Genomic DNA, 15409 nt, shown 5'->3' with positions numbered 1-15409 from the left:
CAAAGATGGCTTTTTTGATGTGGAAAATACACTAACCATATTGCTTTTTACACTTGCCAGTATGTTTTGGTGCCTTTTCCATGTTAATCCACATGGAGTCACCTTATTTTTATCTGCTGCCTATCATGGTTTTTAAAAACCAGTGTAGTACAATTTACCTAGTTAGTCTTCCACTGGTAGACTTTTCATTTCTTATTATTGACGTGCAACCAGTGAGGCAATCAACATGCTTATTCGTTACTCCTTAGGCCCATTTTCTGCTGTTTCCTTGGGGCAATATCAAGACCTAGAGTATCTACATTTCAAATTTTAATTGATACCTCCAAATTGCATTGTAAGACGGCTAAACTAGATTATACTGCCGCTAACTGGAAATTAACTCCCCCCACCACCTCGCCAGCACCCTGGATTTTTGCCAGTCTGATAGGCTAAAAAAATTTTATTTGTATTTCCCTGGTTACTAGGGAGGTTAAGCATATTTTTGCTTATTTGTTGACCATTTGTAATTTATATTTTATGAATACTTTCTTTCTAATGTATAATTCTGATTATATACTGTTAAATACTATAGAATACAACTGCCCTATAATTTTAATTTTTAATGTTAATAGAGGAGTGGAAACGTTCTACTTAATGTCAGAGATTGAAACAGAATGATTTAATCAATGGAAAGTTCTTCCAGCAAAAATGTTCACAGGCCTCTGAATCTGGTGTTTACAGTAATATTTTCTAGCTGCAGTTATGAGTAACCGCCTCATAAAGTAACCAATGCCTTTCACACATTGCATTACTGTGTTAACAGCCTATAAATCGTTGATGTTATTTACTTGTTTTCTTCTTTCCTCATTTTTAATGGGAATGAAACCGAGTCCCCTAAATCATCAAAAAATTACAGGAATGTGTACAGTAGTACTATTATTTTGCCTGCACTTAAAGGATACACCCTGTCAGAGGCTTAAAAGATGCCTCAAATGTGTATTAAAGTCCTCATGATTAAATTCTAGTCCATGCAAGAAAATGCTTAAATAAATAGGAGGGCAGTTTGACATAAGATTTCACATTGTTGAAAAGATTTCAAAAGGTGATGAGTATTTCATAAGGTGACTTAAGTATTTCTTTATCATCATCAATTGTTTTACTGGACTTTTAAGGACATTATTTCACAGTACTGTTTTACAGGACATTTCACAGAGGAAGAAATCAAATCATCTTTCCTAGAAACATTAAAAGATGCCTGCAGCAAGTCTGAAGAAGTGTCATATGGTGAATTTGAAGATTACTATGAAGGTCTAAGCATAGGGATAGTAGATGATGAAGATTTTGTTCATATCTTACGTACTCCATGGGGGATTTAGTTTTTTAAAATGAGTGTGTTATCAGTGCTAAGCATTTTAAAGGAGAGATGAGTTGAATGTAAAGTATCAAACACTGGAATATATTTTTCTAGGGCTCTCTTTACTGTTTGTTGTTTTCTCAAAAAAGTTGAGTCTGGAAAGAGAAACATTCAGAAAGACAGATGTAAGTGTCTGTGTAGGTTCATACACATGTACAAATCCTTGTCTGTTTATACGTTTATAAAGATCTCTCTTTTTTGACTTTTTTTTTTTTTTTTACTTATCTTGAGTGTATTTTAGAGTTCATTTAAAAAATTAGTCTTCACAGGAAAGAAACATCTCTATCAAGTGACAGGAGAACAGCTATATAGTAACCGAGTTTCTTGTCCATTGTTTTTCTGCTCCCCATTCCACAAAGTATAATTGCCACCATTCTCCATCTGATGAATTGGACTTGGACTCAAAGCCTGTGAGAATGAAATAGCTCAACTTGTTTCAACTATCTGAACACATTAAATGAATTAAAGGATATACAAGAGAAATTTTGCATGCAGTGTTACTAGAGATGTTTTCTGCAACTTAACTATTTAGAATGATGGAGATTTACTCCTAAAATGCTTATTTAAACACTGACTTGTCTGGTGAATTCTTGTCTTCTACATCGTGTGCTGCCGTTTGTTCAATAGAGCACAATGTCATTTTCTAGTGACCAGTTCTATCTGTTCTTTTATTCTGTTCTCAACTGCAATTCTTATTACCTGCACAGAATTATTGTTTAGCTAGAAACAGTACAATATGGAAAGGGAAATGTTTTCTTAAAATGTTAAATAAAATAAAGATCTCTAAAAGTACACTATCACTTATATGGACTAGGCGATAATTTAGTAATTCTTCATCAAAATGTAAAAAGTTAATTTGTATCCTAAAATGGTATTCTAAATAACACCTCTTTTTGGTTTACTAAATAACCGAAACATTTTCTTCTAAATAGATATTATTTAACAGTTAGAGGTGCTGTGATCATTCTTTCTAAATTCTTCTGTGTTCCTCACTGCTCCTTGGAAATACAGACAGAATGGGAAACTTACAGAGTTGTTTTCAGGTTCATAATTTTTAATTTAAATATTAAGATAACATGAATTAGGAAAAAAAAAACAGTGTCAAGCCAAATAAGAAGTGGTTCAAAAATGAGACTATAGACTTTGTGGAATATGAATTTCAGCATATAACTTCATTCATCCAGACCCCTTGGCAACATTATCAGAAATGAGGTATGTGTGAACCAAATGAATTCAAAGTAGTACTTCTCCAAGAGTTGAGGAGGTAATAAAATTTATTGCTGAAATTTCAGAAGCAAAATCTGTACATTTTAGTGCTATCTTCACTAGCTAAATTCTTTATGCCTTGGGGATTTTTTTTTCCAATTAGGTTATTATAATGAAAACAATATGCTGGAAGGTTTTGACAGAAACAAGTCTAAAACACTATTTCTGAGTCATATTCTTTTTCTTGGAAAAATGTTTCCACCCACCTATAATCATCTTAAATTCTACAAATTGTTTTTATGTTAAAATGACTAATACCCTGGGTGTTCAATATGTATGTAGTATTTTTTACTGATACATTTTTACTTAGTTTTCCTTAACAAATATATTCTTAATACTGTCATGTTTTCCAGTGACTATAATCAGAAAATGTATAGACTGTCATATTGTTTAAAAAAGAAAAAGGAGATTCTTCTAGGATTTAACATATTTGTATGACCACGTAGTCTTAAATAAACCTCCACCCTCTTAATATAAATATTCACATGTAGTTATTTATAGGAATTTTCTCTTTAGGAGTTTAAAAAGACTCTTTTGTAGTTAATTTCTTATTATTTTATACTGTTATTTCCATGTAAAGCTAGAAAATGCATATTCAATATGTTATTTGGCATATTTCATTAAATTATAATTGGTGACACAATAAATCATTCTGCTTTTGCTTCACTGCCTGCATTTTTCTTGGGCTTTGGTATAGTAAAATCTATTTTTTGTATTCAGTTTAAGTTACATTTTCAAATATCCACAGCATAATAACTGACTTTTGAAATTCTATTCTCAATAGTCTTCATATTCTACAAATCTCTTGATTACCTTTCAAATATTAAGTTATATGTTGTGATGATGTTACATGTAGTTTATAGTTAAGCGTATTTTGTTTTCTCTAGATCTAGTTACTTGTTTGTGGTGTAGAATTGCTTCCCAATTAACCATCCTGTGTTATTGAATTCTATATATTGATTTTACTATTTCTATTCTTATCAGTAACGTTTTACAGAATTTTTAGGGAAAATTTACATTTTATTAAAAAGGGGATATAATTTAGGAATTTTTAGCTGTATTTTCATTGGTAAAGATTATACATTTGTATGATGGAACAACTAGAGTATAGTATGGATAAAAGTATATGTTCTTGTTTTAAATTGTATAGTATATAAACATATGTGCTTAATGAGCCAGTGACTCTGCACAGGGACAGTCACTTAGGATGATTCATAATTTTGATACGGCTATAAAACACGTCTTAGTTTATTAATTACTTGGGATTTCCAGTCAGTCTAAGTTGTCAGTTACCTCAGGAGAGAATTGTGTAAAATAAACTATGCTTACTGCAGATTATTTAAAATGCATTTGTGAGATTATAGTTTACAGTGATATGTACGGTGATGAACTGTAACCACTGCTAGGTTGACCAGCAAGAACACACATCTAAGCGAAAGTGCTCAAAGAAATAGAAGGAACTGAATCTGTGTAACACAAGCCAAGCAGGAGAGGGGAGAGAGAACCCAGTGGGTTGACAGGGATGTGTTAGTAACTGATCAGGGAAGGCGCTCCTGTCATGGCCTCCCACTTTTATTGTAAGGATAAATGGATGATTTACTCAGCAGCAATTGTTATGGTTCTTACATTTGAACACTTTTGCATGAAAACACTTCAGCACAGACCATGTAAGTAGTCTGAATGTGCAATTTAATGCAAACTTCAGTCATAGGGGTGGTGTTTCCCTAATAAACAATGCACAGACTGCACTTTATCGGCAAGGCCTCACCACTCAGGGGCTACATTCACTCCAGTTATCTGGGGCTTAGTTGATATGGGATGCCTGGTAATTTGCCTTCTAAGTACAGTGGGTTTTGCTCATGAAAACAGTGTCTTGTCTTGAGTCCTGAATGGCGTTGGGGCCCACCTGTGGAGTAGGACTTCTGACTGACCAGTTGTAACAGGGTAACAGGATCCCTCCCCCAGTGTTACTGCTGCTTCCTCTGGTGAGCCTCTGAGGCGTGGCGGTGGTTGGAGCGCCCCGAAGGGCCAACCGCTGGGACTTCACTGATCTTACAGAATGGGTTGTAGAACCTCTTTGCGCCTCCTTGCTAAAATGTGCTTCTTTAATGAGCGTTGATGTGTGTGGCAGAATTACAAATTTGTATCATTATAACCGGGTAGTGAAATCAGGAAGAGTAGCTAATTCTCACCTACCTCAGTGGTTTTAGGGAGGCTGGGGAAATCACAGGTAAGTACCATAAAGAATCTATTACTTGTGCACAGCTAAATTAGTTACTCCTAATTCAGTCGTCAGCTCACAGCTGCAATTCTCTGTCGACACTGCGGTCAGCATCACAAAACAAAATACGGCATGGCACAATGCCTGAAGGAGTGGAGTTAAAAACTCCAAAGCCTAGTTCATGATTGCTAAACACAGGCATAAACTAGGCACAGTGGAGCATGGAAGGACTGTTTATGTCATCCCAGGGGAATACTAAATAGCTCACCATTCTGAGAACATTAGCTTTATCAAGGTGTTATTGAGAAGCAATTGAAGTGTTCAGCTGAAACAGCAAAGATTTTGGAGATTTGATCACATAGATTTTAGAACTGTATTAGTGGATACACATTTTCAGACTTCTCTCTTTAATAACCCATGTAAGTTGATTTGTATAGTTTTTGGATATCCAAGCAAGGTAAAGATATTTGGAAGGATTTGAATTAAAAAAATTACCTATCTGGTGACAAATGTTATGCAAGGAGAACCCAGTCAAGGTCCCTGTTGTGTTTAAGTATTCTTGGACAAAAACAATGAGTGGAACAGAGAACCAAAAAAGTCACAGGTAATATCATCAAGGATATAAGAAAAGACAATCTGCTTATGAAACAAAAATGGAATCTTATGAAAAAAGAAAAATCAAAGAACAATTTTTAACTTTAGAAATTAAGAATATTATGAATCAGGTCAAGCTGGCTTCAGCTTCTGCTGATGGCATGGCATTGGCCCCAGTGCTGCCTGGAGACGAGAGTCTGCAGGATAGGTGCTGCCGGTTGGAGGATGGTGATGGGCAGTAGTGTGAAGCTGAGATGTGAGGATGAGGAAGAGATGGCAGCGGCAGGGGAGGGTTGGATGCTTGCTGGGGGCACTGGTGAGCTGGTGGGTCCTTGACCAAGGAAAGAGTCCATCATGGTCCTGTGTGCTCAGCCCTCTCTAGGCCAGATGTTGCATCTCCCACCTGGTGAGGGAAATGCGGGCTTAGGTCTTAGCAATCTGGAAAAAGTCCAGCCCCCTGAGCTGCTGAAACTCTACCAGGTATAGAAACAGAAATTCCAACCACAAGAGAAATGGGCAGAGCCGTAGAAAACGGCTACCCCTGAGAATAATAACATAGTGTGCTGAAGACAGAGACGTGTCAAGATTTCAGAGATTTAACCCATTTTAAAATTTTCCATCTTGCACATCAATTTTTATCCTGGCTGTCAATATTTTGGACAGATCCTTGGCTCGTTTGAAGGTGAAACCTAAAAGTTCTCTTGCATTGGAGTCTGCTGTTTTGGCTGGCTACCAGAATAGTTGAAGAAAAATGCAATGTTTCATCTCCTCATAACGTAATCTGAACTAGTCAATGTAAATGCACTGCTTCTAACAAAAAATCAAGGAAGAAAATTTTTGGAAAAAAAATCAGAACTATGAAATGGAACATACTGCTGTATTGAACTTTTTTTTTTGCTTACATAAGACTATTATACTTCTTCATATTTCAGAAAGGAAAGAAATATTGAGCCTTGATAAACTGGAAGCACAGCTGAAAGCTTGCAATTTTCTACTAGTCTTTTCAAAAGCAAAGCCATCTGTATTAGCTTTGTGCCTTCTCAATCTGTAAGTAGAAATGTAATTCATTAAATTATTGCACATCCTTCTGCTTGTTATAAAGCATTCAAAGATCAATGATACTGAGTTCTTTTACTGGAGGGAAGAAGTTTCTAAATGATTAGCGGAATGTTTTCTCTTGATTGTTGCAAGAAGTTGGTTTGGATTGTTTCTGGGTGCAGAGCCCAGACCCTCCAAGACAACAACTGTGGTGTCCCTGAGTTGTCAACAGTACCAGCGGATAGCTGTCTTGACAAAAGTGAAAGCGAACACTCGGAAGATGTGAACTTGGAGAATGAAGTCCCAGCAGCTGTCTCTCCATCTCAGTGATCAAAGATGCACTGTCTTTTTCAACTTAAAAGTGGCACAGTCCCTGTGTTTCCTATTTTATAAACCTAACTGCACTGTGTCAGAATTTAAAGTATACATGTGGTTTATAAGCAATAAATGGGGATGTAGGTAATGTTTTAGTCCAGCCCCTATCTAGGCAGGACTACAAAGACTGGAACACCTGTTGTCTGTAATTACTCAGATCAGATCTGGTCTATTTTCATATTCTAAGCTCTCAGCTGGGTTAGGACCTCTAAAATGATGGGAAATAATTTAAATATTGGCACATTTGCTCTTTTCCTTTGTTTTTTGTTTGTTTGTTTTGTTTTGTTTTGTTTTTTGAGTTTCGTGGTTTTATTAACACAAACACAATGTGCACGAGCTGTCTATTCGTTTTCTTCGCTGCGCAGCTGGGCGTTGGGATTGGTGACTCTGATGGCCAGCTGGGCTGCTCTTTCCACAATGGCTTTGCGGTTCTTGGAGGAGACGTTGTGAGCAATCTCAGCACAGTAGGATTTGTTGCACGTCAGCAGTACTTCAAGCTCCTTGACGTTGTGGACCAGGAACTTGTGCAAGCCACTGGGCAGCATGTGCTTTGTTTTCTTGTTGCTCCCATAGCTGATGCTGGGCATCAGGATCTGGCCCTTGAAACTCCTGCGCACCCTGTGGTCAGTGCGCCTGGGTTTCCGCCAGTTCCACTTAATTTTGACATATCGGTCTGACTGGTGCCGGATGAACTCCTTGGTCCTCTTTTTGATGATCTCGGGCTTCACGAGGGGTCTGAGGGCGGCCATAATGCCGACTAGGAGATGGCTGCCACCTCCATGGCAGCGCCGAGGAAGAGCTTGTTCTTTTCCCTTGAATAAAAATAATTTTTTAGCTACTTTTCCATACACATAATAGATTGTGTGGGTAAAGATGTAGAGAGTTAAAGAGAAAACCTTTTTTTTTCCTGATGAAGTATAAAGTAGGAGATTTTGATATCTGAGAATAAAAGAAGCGTCTGAGTGAAGATGAGGTGCAAGTTCTGAGTGGGTATTGAGGGGAAGGGTAGAAGGAACTGATCAAGGACAAGTAAGTGTGCAGTGGATGCTGAGGTCCTACCCAAAGCTGAAAACCGTGAATTTATAGTACTGTGAAATCAAAGAATCAGGGGATATTTAAATCCTGCATTCTCAACTATCACACTGTAGAAACAAAGAAGGTTAACTGTCACTGCTCTAGGATTTAGGTTTCGCAGGTGGCTGATGACGCTAAACTTCAGAAGCACAACCTTGAAGACCAAGCTCGGCAAGGAAGGAAGGTAACTTAGGATGGGACTGATTCACCCAAAGGAAAGGGGAAAAGGAAAGGGTTTGCAGATCTGGTGGGAAGGACTGTATAAGGGAGATGAAAAAAACTCAAATTTGTTCACAAAGGATGGAATGTGGAACTTTGAGATTTCTGAATGAACTATTAAAAGGATGTCCTTTGAAGGAGGGCTGTTGTGCAGAGGAGGAAGGGGTACGGTGAAAGAGGTCTAGGGAATTTGAAGTTAGGATGTTATCTTTGTTCACATGCACACTGATACCGCCTAGAATTATGGCAGAAATATGGCAGGTCTGAAAGTCTACATTCACTGACATAAGCTTAACAAGGATGATATAAAATAAATAGCCTTAAATGGTCTTATAGGTGGATGGAAGAGTAAAGGTCAGGGGGAAGAATTAGGAAATTGGGGGAATGCCACCTCCACTGTCTCCTAATGTGTACACTTCCCCGTGGATATGGGAAAAAGAATGTCTTTCAGTAGAGAGGCTTATGGGAGTACTAAAAGTCATAATTAATCAAGGTCTGTCTCCCTGTAGCACCAATTTCCATGCTTGGTAAACAATTTCATATGTCTCAGATTAATACCAACTCAGATACATTTTGATGTAGGTTGCTAAATTTAAGTACATGATAATGATAAATCAGCAAATGTCAAAGGAAATTTACACTTATGAAATGCTGCTTTGGGCTAGTCATCTGGTTCCTTTCAAAGACTCTCTTTCCACTGTCATCTGTGTGGAAAAAAACTTGAAAATTATCTAGGAGGTAAAAGGAGGAAGAGGTTCTGAAAGAAAAGAAGACATTATCCAAAGATAGGAGTCTTGCAGGGCAATAGGTAAAGTGGGGTTTGGAGTCGTTCAACAGAGAAAAAGGTCAGGAAGAGAAATCTGAAAACAATAATATACAGACGCCCAGGAAAAGAAAAGAAGAAAAAGTGTGGGATGTTGCAATCCTTCGGTGATTGAAAAAACAAGAATGGAGATCATTCACAAGTGATGGCCTTCAGATATTTTCCATTCTAACTTTTTGCACAAGTCATTTTTGTGTGGGAAGTACTGTACCCTGCTTGTCTTAGGGGTGTGATAAGGACTCTATGTGAGGAGATTTTCAGCCAGTTTCAACAGTGCGGATAAATCCAGGGCTTGTTCATGGTGTCAGAAGCAGTGATGAGTCATTGTTTAGGTCCCTTCATCATAGCCCTTCATGTGTCTTTACAATTAATTGAAATGGTGAAAGACGACTTACTTTAGCTCAGTAACTCTTTTCTGGCAGGTCAGAGACAACAGTGAAGACCCCAAAACATGATTTCCTTTTTTTTTTTTAAATGGAGGTACCCGGGAATGAACCCAGGACCTTGGGTACATATTAAGCATGTACTCTACCACTGAGCTATATGCTCCCCCACCAATAATTTTACTTTTTAAAGAATTTAGTTTCTCTAATGCCTGTCTCTTCAAACTCTTTATGACATGTAAATATACTCAAACTGCTGAAGAATGATTTTCCCAGCAAATTTAACTTTTAAGTGCCCAAATATCAGATCTTTTGGTCTTCTGCTCACAGTATCTTAAATCTTGGTTCTTTTGTTGAAACTATTTGCTTTTATCAACAAACACAGCAACACTGGTATTTTTTCCTCCAGAAAGGTTATTTCTTCCTCATGAGAGATCTCTAAACATGTGTCAGGGTAAAGACATGCTTCAGAACCCTTGAAGCCCTTTTTTCCTGCTGTCAAAACGATTGTTATTTTGAAATCATGCAGCATTGTTCAGCTAGAAAGCTTTGTGAAGAAATACTTCCTTCTTCAAATGTTATTGAATTATAGCCCCTGTTTTCCCTATCAGCGAAAGCGATCACGTTACCTTCAGATAAACTAATTTCATAATTTATTAATAATTATATGGCAGTAATTTGACCTGGTATGGCTATGAATGGTGAAATAAAATAAATGTGTTTATGAGAAATTCTGGAATCTAGAGAATTGTATTTCTGAACTAGGCTGAAAGACCTGCAGTCAGTCCCAGAAGGAACTGAAGACAAGGCAGCCGAAAAAGGCTGGGAGTTTGGAGCAATTGACAAAAGGGAATTTTTCCTAAAAAGCAGGCAGTGGCCTTAGGAAAGGAGACTTGCTAGAGGTACTGGGTACAGGCAGGAAATAACAGAATTGCCAAATTCAGTTTTTGAGGATATCCGGATGAGACTTAACCTGGAATTACTGAGTTTAAGTCTAGCAAAAAAGGACAGAGTAACACCTGGGGCGGTTATCAGTGGTTTGCTAGCCTGAAGGGTTAATAGCAGAGTAATGCTAACCTGAGGATGAATTGTTCAATTTTTACTTTGACGGGAATACTTCTCTCAGCTAGGTACTAGAAAGCATCAGCTGACATCTGTTAAACAAAATATGAACTTATTCGATCATTCAAGCATCAACTGATTTACTGAATTTTTAAAAAGACTTAAAACTGTCCCAGAAAATTGCACAACTGCTTTGAGAGGAAGTGGGGATTTGTGGTGGATACTTAAAGATGGTGGTACTTAGATAATTTGAAAAAGAAAATTTGTGACATCAGGACTAGGATGAAGAAAGGCAGTAGCTAAAAACAAAACAATGGAAATCATGTTACAAATATTAGGAAGATATTGGAATGATAGATTGTTTGGATTTTTATCTGAACAGTCACAGAAAAACACTGCACATCCTCAAATAGAAAAGTGGCACTGATTTAAAAGTCTTAATCCCTGACGTCACGTTGGGTTGGAGAGGATTATTTGGACAATAAGATGATGGTGGTGGCCACTGCAATTTCTAAATATCAAGAAAACTCCCCTGAGGGGCCAGTTTTGTGATTATGGAAAAGTAAAGGAGTAGGTTTGAGATACTATGGTTGCTGTTGACTGCATTTAAGCCAAGCTGTTTCCATCACTGGATTCACATAGACCCAGTCTGTGTGATGGTGATTAGGTCCACCAGACTCTATCCAGCCTAACTGAAGAGCCTTCTGGCTGAAAACTTAACCGAAGAGAAGAGGGAGTCAGTGACTCAATTTGTAGATATCAGAACCCAAACCAGGCACTTGTCATCCTTGGGGAAGAGTGATGCTGAGTACACATCGTTTTTGCCAGTTCGATTTGTCTCCTCTCTAGATCTACATTTTAAAGAAAAAACTAATTTTTTCAAAAAAGTTTCTAAGATGGGAACAAACAATTCTGCTGTGTAATCCTTTAGTAGAACATAACACAAAAAGTGGAGAGGAGCATTTTCCTTCAAAGAGTTGATGCTTCCAGGATTTGAGTGCCACGCTGCAGTATCAGCAGATGGTGGGCAAGGCTGGGAACAGCGATCCTCTGACAGTATATCACTAACCGGAGGACATGCTTGCATTTAATGAAAAAGGCTAAGGAGGGAAAGAGGGATAATGGTACATGTGGTATGTTAAAAAAAAAAAAAAAAAAGAACATGACTTGGTTTAAGTACATGCAAGATACCCGGTAGGGCCCCCAGAACTGCTTGGAGGGAAAAGGATTTTGCATAGGATTGGTCCTAAATTATGAAATAAGGTGGGGGGGGGGATCAAGAACAGGGGGAGTGATATTTTAATTGGTTTGGATTACATAATGTGATAGATAGAATAATGGCTCCACAAAGATATCCAAATCCTAATCCCCAGAACCTGTGAATGTTACATGGTGAGGGGGAAATTAAGGTTGAGGTTGGAATTAAGATTGCTAATCAGCTATTCCAGGAAATTATTCTGGATTATTCAGGTGGGCTCAATCACAAGGGTCCTTGAAGGATGGAAGGAAGAAGGAAACAGAAAAAAAGAGAACCAGAGAAATGGCAGCATAAAAAAGACTCAAATAATCATTTGCAGGCTTTGCAGATGGAAGGGGACCATGAGCCAAGGAATGCAGCAGCCTCTGGAGGATGGAAAAGGCAAAAAAATGAATTCTCCCCTGGAACCTTCAGTAAGGAGTGCAGCCCCGCAGACACTGTGATTTTAGCCCAGTGGGACCCATTTCAGACTCTTGTTCTTCAAAACTGTTAAGATAATAAATTGATGTTTTAAACCATTAAGTTTGTAGTAATTTGTTACAACGGCAAAAAGAAATTAATACAGATGTGAATTTATGGGAATTGATGTGATCGATCGGGGAAAGGAAAGAGTAAAATGAATATATTAATCTTTATTTTTTTCATTTAAATGGTTGGTTGGGAAAACTGCATCCAGAGAAGCCAATCATTAATTGGCAATGGGAAATGTTCTGGGGTACAAGATAATGAGATTCAGCTGATTTATGTTCAGTTTGAGGTAGTTGAATACTATGAAAGCATAAATATCCAGGTGAAAAAATAGATTTGGATTTGGAAATTGACACCATAGAGAAACAATGAGAAGAGAGGATTAATCTAAAGAGAATTTTAGGCAAAAAAAAAAAAAAAAGGTTGAGTTTTAGAGACTTTCAGATTTAGAGGTAGATTTAAATTGTGACAAATAAAATCATAGAGCAATCAGAGAAGTGGAAGGGGAATCAGTAAAGGCAGGAGTAAGTTCCAAGAGAGTTTGTGGTATGTAATTGGAGTTTGGCAAACACCTGCTGAATGAATAAAAGAGAACTATCTTAGAAACTGGATAAAGGCTGAGACTGAAGTGGTTAAAAACTGGCCGTGCTGGTCAAGTGTGGTGAAACGGCTCCTAGACAACATTAAAGACCTAGAAATGGACTAGTTCATTATATGTTCCCCAAAAACCCACAGATTGGATTTTATGTCCTGAAAAATGTCATCTAACAGTACATGTGAGTGCTTGTTTCACTATGCCCTTGCCCATATGGGATGTTACAATTCAAGGAGGTTCTTAAGTGTATCCAACTAAACTGAGGTATATTCCTTTGTGTGTTATCAGTCAATGTATGACAAACTCTTATTTTATATTTTTATACCCATCCCAGCACGATCCCCTTCCTTTATGCTTCCCTTCCTTGTGCTCAGTGTATGTCCTGCCAATCATACCTCCCATAAATTTCTTTACTTTATCTGTGTCAGTATAAAATATACAGTATTGCTTCATGTGATGCATATATACTTACACATGTACATGTAAATTATGTCTCACATAAATATCAGATTCATGTATAACTACATGTGTTGTATTGTATTTCTTACTTTTTTTATTCAGCTTATATAAAAATGAATTACAAAATAAATATATTGGAATTATCCTTGTTTAGTACCCACCTAGGTTATCTAGTCTTCTATTGATGGATGTCTAGAGTGCTTCCAATTTTTTACTACTACTGTGGTTCAATGAACATTGGAGGGAAAAAAAACTTCTATTCTTATAGCGTTAGGGTAAGAGTTCTTTACAAGTACATAAAAATCTATCTCATTCATTTAAAAAGCCAGTATTATTAAAAATAATTTGTTGATGGACATTTAGGTTTCCAATTTTTGTTGTCACAACAAAGAAATCATTCAACTATGTACATTTTGGTGCTTGTCTGTGAATATTTCTCTTGAATTGTTTCTTAGAAGTAGAACTGCTGAGTCAATGGAAATGTACAATTTTATTTGGATAAACTGTCAACTTGTTTTCCAGAAATGGTTTTTCCAATTTATATTCCCACTAGAAGTGTGCACAAGTATTATCCGTTGTGAACTTGCCAAGGCTGGATATTATCTCTGTAATTCTTGTCAAACCTACGAGAAACAATTCTTTTTAATTTGCATTTTTCTTATAACTAGTCATGTTGAACATCTTTTTATATATATTTATGTAGACATTTGTGACTATCCTTTGTGACTTGCCTGCTTATATCCTGCCCATTATTTTTATGGTTTTTTAAATTGACTTTAGGAACTCTGTGTGTGTGTGTGTGTGTGTGTGTTTGTGTGTGTGTACATATTCTGGATATTAATATATATAATATATACACACTATATATATATATATATATATATATATATATATATATATATATATATATATATATTCTGTATAGTAATCTTTATTAGTAATAATATAGAGCAATAGTTTTCCCAGAACTTTGCTAAAATTTTAACTTTGTTCATGATTTATTATGTTTTAGGGAGGTTTTAGTTTGTATAAAACAAAATCTGTCAGTCTTTTCTTTGGCTTTGTGTTTTACTTAGGAAATATCTCTACCAATATTAACTTGTATTTTCTTCTACAACTTTTGTAATATTGATTAACCTGGAATTTAATAGGCACACAGGTCTCTTCTGTTTTCCTCCAATATGTAAATCCAACAGTTCAAATACTAGTAATTGAATAGTCCACATTTTCATTCTTACTTGAAATGCTGGCTTCACCACAAAATAATTAGAATATATGCATAGATCTGTTCAGGGATGCTCTTTGTAACATAGTTTAGCTTCTTTTATTCATGTCCTTCCTCATTACTTTCACTTTAAAAAAGGTTATGTTGTTCACAGCATCCTTATTCTTTTAATGAACTTTAGAATTTGTTTTTGGTTAATTTCTTTTGTCATTGATGAAGGTGATGAACATAGATTTATTCCTTTGTTTTTCTATTGCTCATAATACATCTCTCCCTTTTCCAGCTCTTTTAGGTCTTTCAGTAAACTTTCATAGTTTATTTTTATTCCCCATTCTTTGGCGTTTTATGGTTTTTCATTATCATCCTTGGTTATTTGTATTTTCAAATTTTCTTATTCTTCTTCAGAAATATTTGACAATTAAGAGAAAATCTTTTAAAACTATGTATTAGGTTAAAATGTGTATAGTGCATTTCTTATCATTTATAATCTCCTCAGTGTATTATTTATTTCTGAAATGTGGGAAAGAATGTGGTTCTTGTTTCAAAGATTTGAGGAGTAAACGGGCTGTAGAAGAGGTGAGAATGTATTGGGAAGCCGTGTCATTCCATAATTCACTGTAGCCTGTCTTAGAAAGAACTGAAGGCTACCTAATTTTGAATGGCAAGAGCCAGATAAAAGTGTGGGTTGCAGAGCAGTTGGTAAGAAGTATGACTTGATCCTAATTAAGCATACCGCCAGAACTTTTCTGGATGCCAGAGTTTATGCAGGGGAGGAAACCTGCTGTACAGATTATTCTCATATTACACTTTTAACTAAATCAGGGAGACAGCTGAGGCTAGTTCCCAGTGAGAGCTGTCAAGCCAGTGAGAATAATTTTATGAAAAGGGTTGGGACTACTCCATAATTACAGAGGAGAAATTCTTCAGTAAAGAGGAGAAAATCCATGCTCTGATTG

At 36.5% G+C, this 15409-nt stretch overlaps 2 protein-coding genes and 1 pseudogene across 2 annotated transcripts in view; 2 read left to right on the top strand and 1 right to left on the bottom strand.

The window, feature by feature from the left end:
- CAPS2 (calcyphosine 2) overlaps nucleotides 1-3294 on the top strand; it is a 37838-nt gene extending 34544 nt beyond the window's left edge. The window contains exon 18 of the mRNA XM_064491546.1: nucleotides 1180-3294. Within this exon, the coding sequence (XP_064347616.1) occupies nucleotides 1180-1355 (176 nt within the window). The 3' untranslated portion in view covers nucleotides 1356-3294. The remainder of the gene's footprint in view (nucleotides 1-1179) is intronic.
- Nucleotides 3295-5699: 2405 nt separating this feature from the next.
- On the top strand, nucleotides 5700-6975 carry LOC105096008 (cyclin-G2-like; annotated as a pseudogene).
- Nucleotides 6976-7101: 126 nt separating this feature from the next.
- On the bottom strand, nucleotides 7102-8068 carry LOC105095989 (large ribosomal subunit protein eL32-like). The gene has a single exon (XM_064491255.1). It carries the CDS (start codon nucleotides 7634-7636, stop codon nucleotides 7229-7231), a length of 408 nt encoding a protein of 135 aa, XP_064347325.1. The 5' UTR covers nucleotides 7637-8068; the 3' UTR covers nucleotides 7102-7228.
- Nucleotides 8069-15409: the final 7341 nt, after the last annotated feature.

This window comes from Camelus dromedarius, chromosome 11, assembly GCF_036321535.1.
Source record: "Camelus dromedarius isolate mCamDro1 chromosome 11, mCamDro1.pat, whole genome shotgun sequence".
Classification (NCBI taxonomy): domain Eukaryota; kingdom Metazoa; phylum Chordata; class Mammalia; order Artiodactyla; family Camelidae; genus Camelus; species Camelus dromedarius.
Note: the sequence above shows the minus strand (reverse complement) of the source record. Positions and strands in the feature narration are given on the sequence as shown.

Bases quoted from the DNA above. Each gene is read 5' to 3' on its own strand.
- LOC105095989 (XM_064491255.1), bottom strand. From the start codon at position 7,636: ATGGCCGCCCTCAGACCCCTCGTGAAGCCCGAGATCATCAAAAAGAGG.